Source organism: Poecilia mexicana, unplaced genomic scaffold (assembly GCF_051168715.1).
Source record: "Poecilia mexicana isolate PSO_F unplaced genomic scaffold, ASM5116871v1 scaffold_9, whole genome shotgun sequence".
NCBI lineage: Eukaryota > Metazoa > Chordata > Actinopteri > Cyprinodontiformes > Poeciliidae > Poecilia > Poecilia mexicana.
Genome location: NW_028263378.1, coordinates 21,111,086 through 21,125,824, shown reverse-complemented (window position 1 = coordinate 21,125,824; position 14,739 = coordinate 21,111,086). Strand labels below are relative to the sequence as shown.

General features: G+C 38.8%; 1 protein-coding gene across 2 annotated transcripts; it reads left to right on the top strand.

Moving 5' to 3' along the window:
- Positions 1 to 5,556: 5,556 nt before the first annotated feature.
- On the top strand, positions 5,557 to 14,336 carry stc1 (stanniocalcin 1). Of its 2 annotated transcripts, none has more exons than XM_015011803.2 (4): positions 5,557 to 5,846; positions 7,532 to 7,671; positions 7,798 to 8,009; positions 9,811 to 14,336. In XM_015011803.2, the coding sequence occupies exons 1-4, from the start codon at positions 5,663 to 5,665 to the stop codon at positions 10,103 to 10,105; spliced, it is 831 nt and encodes a 276-aa protein (XP_014867289.1). In that variant the 5' UTR covers positions 5,557 to 5,662; the 3' UTR covers positions 10,106 to 14,336. The 2 variants fall into 2 exon arrangements, with proteins under 2 accessions (XP_014867289.1, XP_014867288.1); XM_015011802.2 differs by having other exon boundaries at positions 7,529 to 7,671.
- Positions 14,337 to 14,739: the final 403 nt, after the last annotated feature.

The window sequence follows — 14,739 nt, the reverse complement described above, 5'->3', positions numbered from 1 at the left end:
GCAGAGTGAGAAGCGGACGGGTTCAGGATCAGTGCCTCCAAATCCAAGGCCACTGATGCTACTCTTTCAGCATCAGGTTGAAAGAGTAGAGTGGTTTCTTGATCGGGGAGGAGGTCAAGTCCAGGTGGACGAGTTTAATTATCTCAGGGTCTTGTTCACGAGTGTGGGAAAAAGTGGAGTGGGAGATCGATAGGGGGATTGGTACGAAGTCTGGAGTGAAACGGGTGCTGATAGATAAGTCAAAGGATGATGTTCTCAACTTAAAGGTTGATTTATGTTCCTACTTTCTCCTATGCTCATAAACTTTGGGTCACAACCAAAACAACAACAACGGAGACACAAGTGACTGTTTTTTTTTTTTTTTCACAAGGTGTCCAGGTTCTCTTATAGAGATAGGATAAGATGCTTGGTCTTCCAAGAGCATCTACTAGTAGAGCTACTACTTCTCTGCTTCGAGAGGAGCCAGTTGTGGTGCCTCCAGGATGCGTCCCTGGTGAACTGTTCTGGGCATGTAGCTCTAGGAGGAGACCCAGGACTAAATGGCCTATGTTTCTCAGCTGGATGGATGGATGGATATTTGTGTTTTGTTGAGATTTATTGACCAAAAAAATGTCTGAGTGACAAAATGCAAACAGATGAAATATGGGAGAGGTAAATACTTTCTTAGTACTGTACGTCCTCCTCAGGAGAGACACGTGTGCAATACTTAGAACCTAATATTTCATGTTACTCAACAACAGGTTGTGGTTTTATTTAAGCAGATGCATTGTTCTAAAACTTGTACTGGATGTACTTTCAGGAATGTAGAACATCTGAGTTTTTCCATCAAGTCAAATTTGCATCAGCCTCAGGAAAAGCAAACAGCTGTCTGAAAGTAAAAATGAAGATACATCTTTCATTAAAACAAGTCAAACGTTCCTTTCTGCTGATGCATTAATGAGATGTTTTAGGTTTATGTTTCTAATTACTGGTCCTCTTGCAATTCCACCTTACACTGAGATTTGTTTAAAGTAGATGCTTTTTGAGAAGTGAATAACACAAATGAGCTTTGTTTGACAGTTGTGTTAGCAGAAACTTTGTTTCAATGTTTTACTTGAACACGTTTGACCAAAAACACAAAGAGTAAAGGTTGTGATGGAAGCAATATTGGTCAGAATAATCTGACTCACACAAGCAGTTTACAATAAAAAATAAATAAAATAAAAAAACATTTTCATAATCTTGTTCACTTATTTGTATTAGGAGAGAATGACAAAATAGTAAAATGATTAAATATGACATAATTCCTGCTTTTAGGGTTGCTAAAGTGATGGATGCTGTAGCTAACTGAAGGATTGTACGTTCATTCTGCCCAAAGCCCACCTCCCACTAAAATATTTCCCTCAAAATTAAGTGTTATTCTTATGTGAACACCGCAAGCATCTGCAGTTGGAGAGAAAAACACATTATCCCCCTGGCCAAACTTCACACATCAAAACACAGGCGCACACTCACAGTTGCAAAGGGAGGGCCAACAAACCAGAGCTGAGTGGGTTTACAATGTTTGTATCTGTAATCCTGCAGGTGGTCTTTCATTTCCTTTAATAATCATAAAGTCTACTTTTCAACTCTACCACATTAGAGCATTTGAATATGTTGCACTGTGGGAGTTGACTTATAGTCAGTAAAACCTAATCACACTCCCTCTAGTGGGCACAAGTTGACAGGGTCCTTGACATTTAAAGTATTTAGCTGATAAAAAAAAGGAAATAATTTGTGTTTTTGATTTAGAAAAAAAAATTGTAATTGATAGTGATTGATAGAAAAATAAAATGAAATCATTTTGCTACTTCAGTGTTAAATCTAAAAATACCTAAAATATGCAGTCTCGTTGTAAAATGGTTATAAGTGAAGCATTATTTTTAATGCATACAGCAAAGAGCTTAGGGCAAAATTCAACTAAGATGCAAAGTGGCTTCCAATCAGTGAATCAGTTCATGTACCTCAATGGAAATGAATGCAAAACCCTCAGCTGTTTCAGCGGCCTCAATGTTTATCCTCTTTAACAGATTTGTCCTCTCACTGAACTCTGCCCTCGATCTCCCGTGCCATGCCACCGTTCCCTGTCATATCTCCGAAAACAAAGTATAACACCTTCTCCTACCTGACAAAGGAATTCATTATGCTTTTCCCCAGAGGAAACCACAAAGGGCCGTCTCAAATGTACTTGTGGTATGGCAGAGCTCCAGGAGATAAGAGAGCACACTGAAGCGCTCACAAGAAGAAGACCAACTTCTGAACCTGTCAATACGGCCAACCGAACTTCTCCTGAAAAAGAGACAAACCAGAAAACTAACACATACAACGACATGATTACAGTCGTACAGCACACAAATCTGAGTGCTACAATAACCAGTGAACTGGAAGGCTGCTCAGAATTTAAAGTCAGGAAAAGACTAGTTGCATTTATAGTGTGACAAGCAGAAAAGTTAGAGGCGAAAAGGGTGTTGTTGGGACAAGACAAATTAATTTAATTTGAACAAAGTGTGAAATTGCTTACCTGTTAAATCGCAATAACGTCAGGGAGTTAATATCATCAAGAAGAACATCATCGAGGAGTTATTATTTCAGCATCATCGGGTTGAAAACCTGGAAAAGACACTGCATCATCAATGAGGAATCCTCCATATGCTACTGGCTGGGTGCCACCGAGGCAAAATCCTCATTAAGTTCTTGTCTTACTTTCGTAAAAACGAGTGAATCGATTCGTCCAAATTGTAAGCTGCTACTGTTTGTGTTTAGATTATTGAGAAAGATTTAGTGGGACAGTTGGTAGCAGCTTATTCATTAGACTGACTAAAGTATCTTATTTTTCCATTAAAAGGGCACTGGTGCAGCTGGCAAGGGCCCATCGTTGGCTTTCTCGCCAGGCATCAGGATCCAACAGTTTGACAAGATGTTAAACTCCTGCTATTAATAAGACGGCGCAATGATTTTGAATTACTAACTGTTTCTGACTCGGGAGGGATAAGAAAAATAAATAAATCAAGGTTATTTAGTATTTGGAGTTCATGTATGCTTGGCTCAGAGAGACTAGCTGATCCCCAACATGTGTGATAAGAGAAATAGGATCGCTACATGACTGTCAGGGGACCTGTAGCAGTAAATCTCCATCTGAATCTTTCCCTCCTTTGATTATCGGAATATTTCAGCCTCCATCCTGTCTGAAACGGCTGAGCGTTGCACGATGTGAGGAGGCGTGAGGCCTCCATGATAAATGATAGCTTACAGTCCCACACATAATCCTCTGTATGTCGGGCACGTGCAGCTGGACTCCAAGCCAGCGCTTTTTCGCAGTTCCAGAGAGGGCGGCGATTATCCGCAGTTTGTGTGAGTAGCTCATTTCCATGTCAAGTTGATTTCCTAAAGCCAAAGAAACAATGGCGTCATCACGGAGCACGGTTCAGGAAAATGTCAGAGCGATAAAGGAAATATGTCATTTGAATGTTTTGGGTTGACATTCAGCCAGGGCTGTTGACATCTGGTGAAGTACCTGCTAAATTTGACTACAACACTTGTTGATTAAAAATGTTATTAATGTGTTAAAGAGCTGGGGAGTCTGTGTAACTTGGCCAGTTATGCAAAATCTGAGCTGTTCAGAAGAGACATGGACGTTACACAGATGTTTGCTGAAAGCAAGTTTAGTGATGATTTTTAGGTTTTGTTGTAACATGTAACATATGACAACAGGGTGCCACTGTACTGTAATATTCTTAAACAGCTCTGACAGAAGTAATTTAAAGTTTTCAGCATGTACAATCCATGGATGCACCCACCATGGAGAAAAGTGTGTGTTATAGATGGACCTCAAGTACAAAATGTCATTATATTTTACAAATTGATACATGAAAAACAGAACATATGCTCACAAATGTCATTTTTATCCTAAATGAGATTGCGTTTGTGATTTGACAGAACAGTTCAGACGTTTTAAAGTGAGATTCTGCGAAATCATTAATGATAGCAGTTCCCTTACCATTATAGTACAAGGCTCTCCAATTGAGGCAGCCATTACTGATAATAACTTCACATAACTTCGCTTTAAAAACTCTAACCTCGCTCTTTAGTTCTTTCAAGTTTTATAGTTTCAAGCTAAGTCTGCAGTCCACATTTTCTGGGAAATCTAATGGTCCCGTTTTCGTAACGAGAAATTCAACAAATGGTAAATGGATTGAACTTCTATGGTGCTTTTCTAGTCATGCTGAGCACTCGAACCGCTTTACACTTCAGTCACAATCGCCAGTCGCACTCATAAATGCACACACTTAAACATCAATAGGCAGGTTGGTAGGCAACTTCAGGGGCACACCGGTATGTGGCAGCAGTGGAAGCTGCAGTCAAAGCCATCACCTTTAGATTGCAGGGAACATGCTCTTTGATAAAGGATCCAAATGCATATCTGACTCAAGTAAAATGACTATTGTGTAAGGAAGAATAATATGGAGAACTTACAGGGGAAAACTGCAGCAAATGCAGGTCTAGAAACACTGTCCAGAAAAATCCAGCAGGAAACAGAAAGGCTTAGATACTGGTTGTGTGAGTGATTGCTAACAAGATACAAGTGGTTGATTACAAAATAGATGCACCTGTTAGTGAAGGCCAACAGGCAGACTGATGGAAAATGAAAAACAAACACAGGTGATAAAAAAAAGTACTCAACGAAAAAGGGACATCGTTTTGAATCTACAGAACAGAACACAAAAACAAACTAAGAAAGTAAACAGAAAGAGGCGAACTGAAAAGAATATGGCTGAAAATTAAACAGATATAAACACTAGGGAAATTATGCAAATAACCCGAGGATCATGACACTCTTCTCACTCAGAAAGCTGAGCAACATGTTGCTATAAACAAACAGATTTGGCATCAGATTCGTTGATTTTAGAAAAATGTAAAAAGCACATATAGCCCATACCTGGAAAGAATTCCTCATCCTGAAATTATGAGGAATTTATACATATATATATATATATATGTATATATATATATATATATATATATATATATATATATATATATATATATATATATATATATATATATATATATATATATATATATATATATATATATATATATATATATATATATTTGACTTACTTAGTCAAATATAAGTAAGTAAATTTGACTTACTTAGAGTCAGCCCCATCACTGCCATTATGTTCATGAGGAGAGCTGCAATTTTCTGTTATTAAGGTTAAGTAAAATGTAACTCATGCTGAAAGATTATTATTATTTTTAATGCTAAAACAAGACTTTTCGGGCAAGACTTCTTTAAAAGTCATCATTAGAATCAGAACAGAAAAGAAAACACGTTGCATCGTACAGTAAATCAGGCGCTAAAGCCCAGATGTCAATCTGCATGACCCGGTAGCGTTGACCGCTGTTAGATTATTCCATCAATTGATGATAGCAGGGAGAGCAGCGCCACGCTGCTGCTGGATTGTGATTGGTCCGAGCGCTGAACTCGTAACATAAAGCGCTCCCATATAAACCCGTGCAGACCTGACATCGGTGCAATCTGTCATTCAAGTCAAAAGGATAGAGAGGAGTGCACAGTAGGAGGAAATTACTTGTTCCAGCCTAGATTTGCTCAGCCGAGGCTCCAGGAGCGTTCATTCTTATGAACTGCACACAAAGCAGGAAGCGTCTCTGTGCATTTAGTTGTGCGATCTCTTGCGCTGAGAGGACAATGCCTTTGAGGACCGGACTTTTTCTCCTGATGGTGCTGAATGCATCTGCATATGAACTGGAGCAAAACGAGTCCTATTCACCCAGGAGAGTACGCTTTTCTGTCAACAGCCCTTGTAAGTAGCAAGATGCCTCCATCTGCATACATTTCAGAGAGCACTGCTTTATCATTATATACATATATATATATATATATATATATATATATATATATATATATATATATATATATATATATATATATATATATATATATATATTTACACATCATTTACACAAATGCACTGGTTTACCTACGAGGAGATTTTTTTTTCTTCTCCTCATTTTTTTTTTCTTTCTTTCTTTTCTTTCTCTTTTTTTGGCCTATGCAGGCTTTTTCTGTGCGATCGAGCGAGTAGCTTCACGGGTGCGGGATTAACGCTGTGGTTTTTGCCGGTGTCCTGCCGGCAACAGATGAGCATGGAGCTTGGTGCTGACACCTGAGCGCACAGGCTGTGTCATGCTGTTAGTCTCTGTCTCCGCTGCATATATCAGCGTAGTGGAAGACTTTTAATGTAGCGTTTTAATGTCAGCTTTGAAGTTAGAGATAGAAGTAGGTTACATTGGTGTACATTTTTTCCCCAGCTTGGCTCAGAAAAAAAAAAAAAAAAAAAAAAAAAACCTGCCTGCCACTGGGGGTGGGGAGGTTAGATGCAATCATTTAACCCTATTAGTTGGAATCTATTATCTGTTAGTGGTGAATCAAAATCCTGATTCTGCAGGAAAACGCACTGCAAAATGTAAATCTTGTATTGTTTTTTTTGTTTGTTTGTTTTTTAGCTCAGCGATACAAAGCAAATGGGAACAGGGATGCTCATTCTCTCCTGCAGAAACTGCTTCATCATCATAAGATTTTTTTTTTGGAATGGCAAGCTGAATTTTCAGAGTAATTTCTGAGCCCCTTATTCCAGGCACACTTTATCTGACTCGGGTCAAACACAGAGGGTCCCTGATTCAGATGACTGCAAAGAGAGCGCAGGCTCTTCAGTTGGGTAGAATCTGAGTCCCTCTTCCTCCATGGATTCTTGAATCAAAAATTAAGAAGAAGTCAACATTGTGATTTTCAGCAATGTGCTTTATTGCTTTGTTCTGATGGGTAATGTGAAATTTCAGCTGTGGACCAAGCTCAGGTTTTTTTTGGTGGGGGGGGTTGGGTTGGCACAAATATCTAATGAGTGAACATTGCTGAGGATCGTGCCATTTCAGAGAATTTGAATATCGGGGTTATTGTTTGCCTCATCAGCCTAATAACTATTCTAGTCACACAACATTCCTGCAATGCAACATTTTTAAAAAAATATATATTTAATAATTTCTACATGTATAAAATCCATTCCACCTATCAAAGCTGAGCTAATTGTTGATGGCAGGTTCTGAAGGGCTCAGTTTTGTTTAACATTTAAAACTAATTTTCAAACATTCAGGATATGTCTTCATTTGCTATACAGAGATATATCTACAGCCTTGCTATTCTTTGTCCTCGTCATTTAAATGCTACTTAAAAGAGCCGAACGGTAGTCCCTGCAAAGAGACCGAGTCTGAGATTCTTGGAGCTTTAAGGTGTCCAAACTCCAGTCAAGGCACTTTCAGCCTTGAGTGACTGTACATCTTTTGTGAACCACCAAAGTATGAAACATTCCCCTTTGTTGGCTGCATTCTTTTTGCCGAATCCTTGGCAACTCTTGTGTAATGAGCTCAGTGATTCCCAGTGAACCCGCTGTCGGTTCCCATGCTGACAGATCATTCTCTGTGCACACAGCAGATGTGGCACGCTGCCTCAACAGTGCCCTCCAAGTTGGCTGCGGAGCGTTCGCTTGCCTGGAAAACTCGACGTGCGACACAGATGGCTTACATGACATCTGCAAGTCCTTCCTGTACAGTGCTGCTAAATTTGACACTCAGGTACACACTTTAAATCTCTCTTTCTCTACCGCTTCCTCTCTCTGATTGCTGCTCGCTGGGTCAGATTACATGGGTGTAACTGTGCAGGACATGAGAACGTGTGAAGCCCTGCTCTTTTCTTTCCAGGGTAAAGCGTTTGTAAAGGAGAGCCTTAAGTGCATCGCCAACGGCATCATCTCCAAGGCATTCCCCACCATCCGCCGCTGCTCCACCTTCCAAAGAATGATAACCGAAGTCCAGGAGGAGTGCTACAGCAGGCTGGGCATCTGCAACGTTGCCCAAGCCAACCCAGATGCTATTGGTGAAGTTGCACAGCTGCCAAGTCATTTCCCCAATAGGTGAGCTTTTCCCTTCGCCTTTTCCCCCTTGGTCTAACAAGCTTAACACTAAATTTATTATTTATTTCTGAAGCTTCCTGTGATCTTCTTTTTGTTTTCTTTAAGTAATTTTCCATACCGTACGACAGAATCAAACAAGACTATCAAGTTTGGATGTTTTCATTCCTTTTGTTGCTGTAATACATGCTGGATTGCAGTTTAGGAGTGGACACAAAAGAATCGGAGGGTGGAGCGCGAGACTCAGTCAGGGCTAGAACTGCAGTTTTGTTACTCCCATACGCATGACAACAGATAACACAGCATGGACATGAATGCAAATGAAAGACAAAAGAACACTTAATTAATTTACAACGTGTTGCAAATGTTTACCTTTTATATATATATTTGCTTGCAAAATTAGAAATTGTTAATATTTCATTTCAGTTTTAAGTGACAGATCAACCGAAAGTAGAACATATTTGGGATCTGTAAGCAACTGATGATTTTTTTTTTCTGTTTATAATTTAGATACATTTAATTTCCCTGGGTCAAAACTTTGTAGAACCAGCATTTGCTGCATTTACAGGAGTAAAAAAAGAACAACTTGGAATATGTTTTTAGCTTTGTGCATCTAGGAAGTAGAAGTCTTCTTTGCAAAATATCTCAAGATCCATTCTGAAGACTTGTTACGTTTTAATATTCTGTGAACAGAGGTCTTACCCCATTCAAGAGTTACCACACATTCTTAATTGGACTTAAGTAATTTTTGAGGCCATTTGTTATATATGAATACACATTGATCCAAACTATGCCACAGCTCTAGCTGTGTGGCTGAGATGATTGCTTACATGTCCCTGCTGGAGAAAAGTATTCCCATCGTATGATGATGCGACCTGCTGCCTCACCTTCAGGACCCTGTTCAAGTTTTTGCTTCCACAATACCAGAAAGTCCAAATTTGGCCAGAACACATTCATTTGGGTGTTTACTGTCCTCTGTATGTTCTGTGGAAAATTGCAAAATATATTTTATGTGGCGTTTTTTTTTTTTTTTTTTTTTTAACAATAGCTTTCTTGTTGCCAGATTTCCATGAAGGGCCAAATTTGTAGAGTTCTCAGCTAGTTAGGCCTGTTGCAGTAAGCAACAAATCTATTAATGATAAATTAAAACAACTTCATCTACCAAAAAATTTCAATTGGTTGAAAATGGTCTCAAAACAACAATATTATTGTTTATCGCAATAACTTCTGGGACAATTTATCGTCCAGCAGAATTTGTTATCGTGACACGCCTGTGAGCAGTGGTGATCCACCTGCACTGTTGATCTCTGCAGCTCCCCCAGAGGTTAGACCTCATGCTGTTTGAGAGATTTGTCAGTTCAGGGAGGGACATGTCTTGGTCAAGGTGCAGGCGTCCTTCACTCTTTCCCTTTTTTGGTTTTAGATTGAACAATCCTCTGTCAGATGTTTAATTTTATCTCTGACATTGATCTTCATGATTCAGTTTTTTCCCACTACTGTGCTCTAACTGTCTTTGACTGTAAATGTAGTATTTTTCATAGAAAAGATAATAATGAGATTTTGATTTACTATGTAAAGTCAATCGGTTGCACTCAATTGTATTTAGAAGTGTCCAACTAAAGGAGCTGATTACAACTGTAATTTACCATAATGCACTGCGTTGTGCTGATCTAATAAAATCCCACTAAAATGCATCAATGTTAGAGGTTTAACGTGACAAAAAAATGCACATGTGTGCTCTGTATTTTTCTCCAATCATGTTGCAATCTCTGAAGAAAAATCCTCTGTTTCTTTGTTGTCCTAGGTTTTATGGTAAGCTTCTGCAGAGCCTGATGGACTGTGATGAGGACACGGTTGACCGTATCAGGACCAGCATGGTGCCACGGCTGGGCCCGGAGATGACCATGCTCATTCAGCTGCTGCAGAACAAGCCCTGCCCATCCACCGCCGGGGCAGCGGCCTCAGTCGTCCCGACTAGCGCGGAGACCCGCTGGCGCTGGTCCATGGGTCCCAACATGTACAAGATCCAGCCTAATCTGCGAAACAGAGACTCTGCTAGTCATTTAGGCAAAAAGCGCCCTGGCAGCGACGGGTCCTAACTTCGGCTCAGATTAAGAAATAGCCACCCAGTAAGTTCGGTCATTCCCCAGCGGTGATGAAATCTATGTCTCTGCTAGTTTGGAAGTTGTTGAAACATGCACCTCTTAGGAATACCGGACCACCCATACAGTTGATATCAGTTTGATTGTTGTTATATTGTATATCCTACATGTTAGGCTTGAGTGAACCCGTCTTTCATTGACTGATTTCAAATACGTCTGCTCACAGTCTGTGTTGAACATGTGGCCGACAAAAACAAGGTGTCGTTATTCAAAATTCGCTCATGAATATAAGTCAGTGGTTTGACTGTCATTGGTTGAAATTTTTTGGTAGATGTATGTTATGAGCATGAGATATGAGTGTCATAGCACTTAACATAACACTTAAATGTACTGTATACTAACTTATATGAGACAGCCATAATCTGCCCTCTAAAAGAGCGCTCATATGGACTAGGTCTGTAGAGGTTTCTGGAGAACCTTCGCGAGGTTACCTTAAAGTGACCAAAAAACACATAAAAACTGCCCTGAATGCTATCCACAAAAAAAATACCAAAATTACGTTTAGCTATATATATCACATAGAGTTTAGGATTTATTTTCTGATGGCAGAAAAAAAAAAAAAGATTGTCCAGGTCGTGGCCAAGTCTATCAAATATCTTATATCCAGACACTTGCAATGCATAAGACTGTTGAGCTACATGCGGGACCAGTTTAGTTCTTAACTGAGCGCGGAGCAGCAATGTTTTCGCGCAGTAGCTGAATGACATGTTCACTGTTGAGAGTGAGAACAGCCATCTCTTTGGACTGCGGTGATCGTCGTTCTCGGAAGTGAATCATGTAACACTGACTTCCTGTATCAAGATAGAGACTGATTATTTAAAAAAAAAAAAAAACAAACAAACAAAAAAAAGCCTTGATGATATTTATTTTCCTACTATATTATTTAATGTTTTTATTATGTTATGCATTATTGTAGTTTTGCATAGTTTACAGGTTACTAGCAGTTTAGACATGACTCCTATTTGAACATGAGCTCTATGCCAAAAAAAAAAAAAAGAGAGAGAGAAAGGCGAGATGACACTCTGGTGACTGAATGGGACCCATGTCATGACTCTGTGCTGGCCATAGGGGAACAAGGTTGGTCATTCAGGTCAGGTGATTTAATTTATGGGTGTTTCAAGAGACTGTTTTGGTTTTAAAACAAAAGTTGCTGTTGTGGTTTGCTAGAAGTCCACTTTTAGAGAACATTGTGCACTTTAGTGACGAATAACTAAGTCAGTAAAACAAACACCAGTGTAAAGTACTTTTTTTATTTTTTTTTATGAAGTGTTCCCTAATATATCTACACTATATCTATAATCTGGTTTTCATAGAAAGTGATGTGCTGCTATGTCTGGCTACTCTGCACATAGCGATGTAGCATTAGTTTTGAACAAAAGTCAGCAAATAAATCAGAATATTCATATAAATGTCTTTATTCTGAATAGTGCTTTTAAACAGCAGAGCATGAAGAGAAATAACACATTTAGAACATACTTTCGACTTTTCCTAGTTTGTGTGTAAGTTAAACTTACCACTGCAGGACAGCTAACTCGTACAGGAAGTTAGAAAAGTTGCAGTTTAGCGTCCGTTGCCTTTAAAGTTGTGGGATTTATATCTGGTGGCCATGTTTGTTAGCTTGTTAGCTGCTGCTGTGGCCATTAGTCAAATGTTTCTGTTTAATATACATTAAAAGTCCCTCTGGCAATCAGCCACAGCTGCTAATATTCCTCGGATTGCAAGGAAAATCAAAATCTGCAGTGGCCTTCACAAAGCCTAGGGAGCATTTGTTAGTGTCTTTTACTTGCTCTACATTTGTCTGCATCCCCATTTGGAGCAATTGTTTGCGCATGTGCTTTTTTGGAATCATAAAAGTATATATATATATATTTTTTTTTTTTTTTTTTAATGTATGAATTATTTCAGGAATATTCTGCACTATTCGCTATTCTGTCACTGATTTTGACGACTGGTCCTTGAACTGCAAACACCAATTTTAGCAGATTCTGGTAGTTTCTCTTAAAAACTATGAAGTAAGAAGACATCCAAACAAACAAAAAAAAATAGTTTCTAACCGTCTTGTTGGGGGAAGACATTTGTTATTTACGTTAAGAAGAAATCATACTGCTCGTAAGACATATACGTACATTAGCATACTTGACCGGCATAACCAATGCATCGTTTTCGCTGTATTCAAATTAGCAAACTTCACATATTTATCTGAACTCATTTCAAAGGCAGTTTGTTTTGTAACAATGTCGTTAGCTTCTTCTGATATTATGACGCATCTCTCATTTTCACCACAACATGAAATCTTCCAGTCAATCTTAAGTGACTGTATTTTAAACTCAGCTCATTTACAGTAACACAATAATTCAGATTAAATAGGTTTAGCCCTGGGCCACTCAGAAGGGTCTTCATGCTGGTGTTTGTTTTAATTAGAACCCGGTTGATGGATTATGGTTTGGCACTGTGGACTTCTAGTAGACGGCTACTGTTGGCTTAGAGTGGAGTAAGTTTAGCTCAATTAGACCAACTTATTAAAAAACGTGCACCTCAAAGAAGGCAGTATAGAAGCGAACTTCTACCTAAATTTAAGTTTGATTTAGAATATCAATTATTTCAAATATTAAACACCACAAATTGTTTTGATTACTATAGTTTTTTTTTTTAAAGTGATTATTTTATTATTATTATATATAATTTTTTATTTTGGCTTCATTAAAGGAACTGATGGCTGTCTCTTTTCAATGAGAACAATTTTGTCTTGGATTGTTTAGAGTGAAGCACAGATCTTGGAAAGAAAAAGTTTTATTTTTCAGTCTCACTTTATGAGCTACGCTAAGAATTCCAAACTATGCAATAATCACTCGCAAAGGATTCACTGCAACACAGAAATTGATCTTTAGCTCATGCATGGCCAGCTGACGCTGCGTGAGTAAAGCTGCACCATGCGCGTGCTCTCGTGCTGCACTCACGGTGTGAAGGCATCGCACCTCTATGATGCTTTCTTTTTCCGTGCTTTGTCTAGACCAGTTCTTCTTTTGTTCTGTGAACAGGAGCGCTTCTTTCATGTCATGCTGTGCAGAGGGGGAAAAGGGGCGGGGAGGGGGGAGACGTTCCGAAAGAAATACTGGGTAGTTAAGAACTATAGTGACACTGTAGTATATACTAGCTTGTATTTTATTTTGAATTTGCACTTTGCATCTTAACCACTATAAAGGGCATTGAAAACATTCAGCATGTGTGCAACTGAGGCATATTTTACTTACCCAGTGAATGGAGATGAGTTTGAATACCGCGTATCCTGAGGGGGTCAGGGCTTCTTCATGTCCTCTTGATCCATTTGTGTGTATCTTTGTTGACCATGGGTAAATCCAAAACCCAACAGCTGCTGCTAAAACTACCCTGTATGATGCTGGAACCTGTCAGCACACAACGAGCTCGGCATCAGTCATTTTAGACGTCTCACTGTTGATCCGTGTCTTCATATTTATTTTATTTTTTTTCTGTCATGTCGGACTCATTTGGCAAGGGCAAATCGACTGTTTCCTCACCAAGTAAAAATGTAACAGTAATTTTAGAGAATGTACCTGAATACTGAATGTCTCCAGACAAGGACAGGCCTGAGTCGGCCGTTGAAAGCTCAAAGTCGTAGAAGTTTTGTCTTGGGTTTTTATTTAAATTCCTTCTTTTCTCCATTTTAATCCAGGTATTGAGAGTTTAAGATGAAACTGGAGCATTGTTAAATTGGCCCGTGGTGAGCTTTGTCAGACTGTTCCTGTTACTACTCGAAACTAAAACCCTCTTCTCACTTCTGGAGTTTCATGGTACTCGTTCCCCTCGAAACTTGAACTAGATTGTTGTGCTTTAATTTGAAAAGCTTCAGTGATTAGTTAAAGTCTGTTTTCGTTTCCATACAACAGCGACGCTTACTTTTACAGATTCAAATATATCAGATCCAAAAGCGTGTCTCTATTATGGATCACTGAAGTTCCTCAAAACAGATTCTATGTAACGCATGATGAACCCTTGTGAATCACTTGCACTTTAAAATATACCCATACACATATATGCCCACACTGTGTATATGTTTGGGTTTTTCCTCTGTACTGAAAAGTCATAAAAGATACAAATGCATCAACTGTGTGTCTTTTGCTGATAAGAAATAAAATATTTCTCAAATCTAGCATGCTGTGTGGAATGTGTGGTTCTGCTCGTGTTTAACTCATATGAACTCATCTTAAGGCACCTTTTGCACAAAACATCTACTATTTCAAAGTCCTTCAGGCCTTAATTCTTCCCTTTGAGCTGCTCTCACGCTCTCTCAAACGTCTATAATTTGACTTTTTGTATATCTATCAAACTGTGCTGGTTAGGAAAGGGTATATTTTCCCATGTCTCATTGGAAAACCACAAACAATCCTGAAGAAGCAAAGCGATTTAACCCTCAGTGTTTCACTGACTTACTGGGTGGGATCTTTGTATACGGCTCATTTCAGAGGTATTTATTTATCCTGACCTTTTCAGATTTGTTTTTATGTTACATCTGCAAACTTTATTGCATTTTATAATACACTTTATGTAAAGAA

Excerpts from the sequence above, each read along its gene's own strand:
- stc1 (XM_015011802.2), top strand. The coding sequence starts at position 5,663 with ATGAACTGCACACAAAGCAGGAAGCGTCTCTGTGCATTTAGTTGTGCG. Across the intron at positions 7,672-7,797 it reads CTGCTAAATTTGACACTCAG|GGTAAAGCGTTTGTAAAGGA; the intron begins GTACACACTTTA and ends TTTTCTTTCCAG. Across the intron at positions 8,010-9,810 it reads CCAAGTCATTTCCCCAATAG|GTTTTATGGTAAGCTTCTGC; the intron begins GTGAGCTTTTCC and ends TTGTTGTCCTAG.